The sequence below is a fragment of the Copadichromis virginalis genome, linkage group LG4 (genome assembly GCF_057382275.1).
Source record: "Copadichromis virginalis isolate Kocher_CV1m ecotype Utaka linkage group LG4, C_Virginalis_male_GT1.1, whole genome shotgun sequence".
Classification (NCBI taxonomy): Eukaryota; Metazoa; Chordata; class Actinopteri; order Cichliformes; family Cichlidae; genus Copadichromis; species Copadichromis virginalis.
In genome coordinates, this window is record NC_140621.1 from 35,625,610 (window position 1) to 35,628,358 (window position 2,749).

Below are 2,749 nucleotides of genomic sequence, written 5' to 3' on the forward strand. Positions count from 1 at the left end.
TATATACGTATATATATACGTATATATATATACGTATATATATATACGTATATATATACGTATATATACAAATGCAGGCCATTTACTTTAGTCTCATGAACAACATGAACTAATTGTTATTTACTAGCTAATCTTAAATGACTGTTCAGCACAGAAATGAAGCCCAACAATCATGTTTTACAGTCCCGAGGTCTCAGCCTCAGATACTCAACTAAAGTGATGTCATGACAAAAATGAATGACCAACAAAACATTTTTCTCCTTCGTTTCTGTCACACAAAGCTGTATGTAACGTGTCTCGCGGTTAGTATCATGGTTGCTAGGCAACCTGAACAGCGCGACGAAGCGTATACCGTCCCATTTCACAAGCCTCTCACTTCCGCACTTCTCGTACTTATACTACGCACCGTACGTAGTATGCGTAGTGCGCGTACTTCAAGCATGCAGACCCTGAATTGGGACACAGCCGAGGTAACAAGGGAAGGTGAAAAATGTGGGGAACAAACACAGCTGAAACTAATCAAGGGTGATGTGACAAGAAAAGTAATACGGGGAACAAACACAGAAGAAAACAGCTACCAAATTAAAAAAGCAAACTCAATGATGGTGTTGGAACCATCGGCAGGTCTGCAGTCGTGGGTGAAGATACAAGGGGACATGGGGTTAGGGTCAAGGAACGAAATATAAGACATAACTATAAACCAGAGTACAAAATTTAGTGAACTCAAAAGAAGAAAGTAAAACTAAAAATATTATCATAAAGAACCCGTACAGAGGATCAGAACAATCAACATAAATTAAAAATTACAAACACAATGCAGTTAACAACTCTATAGAGGGGAAGAGGAAACAGAGAACCAGAAGACAACTAAAAAGCCCAAAACCAAACAGATTAAATCCAAATTTATCATCACGTCTTAAATTGGCTGTTTTGAATTCCTCACTTTAGCAGGAAAGTCGGGAGCCTGTTTTGTCACACACACCTTCATCGGTAACACCTGCACTGTGGTGCAATACTTACAGTCACCTTCAACAAGAGGGAACATCCTCTCAGTGAAGGTGTGTGTGAAGGTGTGTACGTGTGTGTCAGTGTCAAGATCAGAGAATGACAGCTTCCCTCCGTCCCAGTCCAGAGTCACTCTGATCCTCTGGAGCTTCCTCCTTACTGGGAGAAAAGACACCGGAGCTGGTGGTGCCCATTCATAATATCGATCATTTTGATGCCCTATTTCCAGAAATCCAGATTGTATGTGTCCCTTTCTCTGACAGGACTCTGCTGACACACCTGTTATCCACAGTTTGCTGTCTCCAACCTGAACGTCCCAGCTGTGAGTCCCTGACTTAAAGCCTTCAGAGCCCAGGACAGCACAGCTGTCTCCATCAAACCTCTCGGGATTATCAGGAAGCTGCTGCCTCTCTCCTGTTCTAAAGCTGCTCAGATCTTCAGAGAGGAGGACTTCAGGGTGAGCGGTGTTAGGGTCCAGGATCGCAGGCGTGTAGGACACCAAGTCCTTCATCTTGTTCCAGATGTTGAAGGTCAGGTTGCCCAGGTGTTTGGCCTGGTCTATCAGAGCTCCTGAGGGCAGCTGTGGATCATCCAGCAGGGGGCAGCGCTGGACTCTTTCCACTGCAGCCTTGTAGTTGTGCAGGAACGAGACGTCTTCAGCTCTCAGCTCCTCCTCTGTGGCTCTGACTGTGTCTGAAAGAGCTGCTATCTCTCTGCTCAGAGCCTCCACCCTCTCCTCCATCCTCCCTCTCCTCTGCTCCTCTTCCTCCCTCAGTGCAGCCAGCTTGGCCTCCTCTTCTCCTTCTAGAAACTGGTGAAGTTTCTTAAACTGCTCCTTAATCTGCCTCCCTGTGCGTCGGACCTGGGCCTTAATGTGTTCTGCTGTTTGGTCAAACTTCACTTTGACTTCTTCACAGACCTTTAACTTCTTCTTTACGGGCTCCAGAGCTTCCCGAAGCTTGTGCTTGTGTTGTCGTGCAGCTTCATCGATGGGTCTGAATCTGTGCTTGTTGTGTTTGTCAGAGTCTCTGCAGACGACACACACTGGCTGCTGATGGTCCAAACAGAAGAGTCTGAGTTTCTCAGAGTGCAGACTGCAGAGACCCTCTGAAGCTCGCTGATCTCTCTGCTGTAGGAAGGACTCACACAGGTTCTTTAAAGCCAGGTTACGAGGTGGATCGTCCCTTGAAGATCTTCTCCTGCAAACTGGACACTTGTGTGTTGAGTCTGCTCTCCACCAGCTCTTCAGACAGTCTGTACAGAAGCTGTGGCCACATGACAGAACAACAGGATCTGAGAAGATGTTCTGACACACCGAGCAGTTAAGATCCTTGTCTGATCCGGAAGCCATCGAGTTTGTGAATGAAGCTGAAAACAGGAAGTACAGTCAGTCCTGGTTCTCCTTCTCCTCTTCACTGAAACGTCCTCTGAGTCGTATGTTTAGACTAACTTACTTTCAGTGTGGCTGTTGTTGTCTTTGTGTCCTGCAGCTGGACTCGCTCAGAGGAAGCTGGTACTTTGGTCTGATGGTGTATGTGTGTCTCTTTAGTCAGGAACAATAGCAAGGTGTTTCCTAGTTTCTTTCAAGTGAGTCAGTGGGGGGCGGGGCTTTGTCAGAACTGCTCAGGTAAGATGTTTTTCCCAGAGTACAAAAGCCGACCTGTCAGCCGTTGGAAACTGTAAAACAGGTTTGTCCAAATTTCATCAGGACAGTCTCAACTTTAGAAGTTTAATCAATGAGGAT

At 45.9% G+C, this 2,749-nt stretch overlaps 1 protein-coding gene across 1 annotated transcript; it reads right to left on the reverse strand.

Moving 5' to 3' along the window:
* Positions 1 to 777: 777 nt before the first annotated feature.
* On the reverse strand, positions 778 to 2,386 carry LOC146712058 (nuclear factor 7, brain-like). Its single transcript, XM_085455484.1, has one exon. The coding sequence runs from the start codon at positions 2,354 to 2,356 to the stop codon at positions 917 to 919; it is 1,440 nt and encodes a 479-aa protein (XP_085311610.1). The 5' UTR covers positions 2,357 to 2,386; the 3' UTR covers positions 778 to 916.
* Positions 2,387 to 2,749: the final 363 nt, after the last annotated feature.

Excerpts from the sequence above, each read along its gene's own strand:
- LOC146712058 (XM_085455484.1), bottom strand. The coding sequence starts at position 2,356 with ATGGCTTCCGGATCAGACAAGGATCTTAACTGCTCGGTGTGTCAGAAC.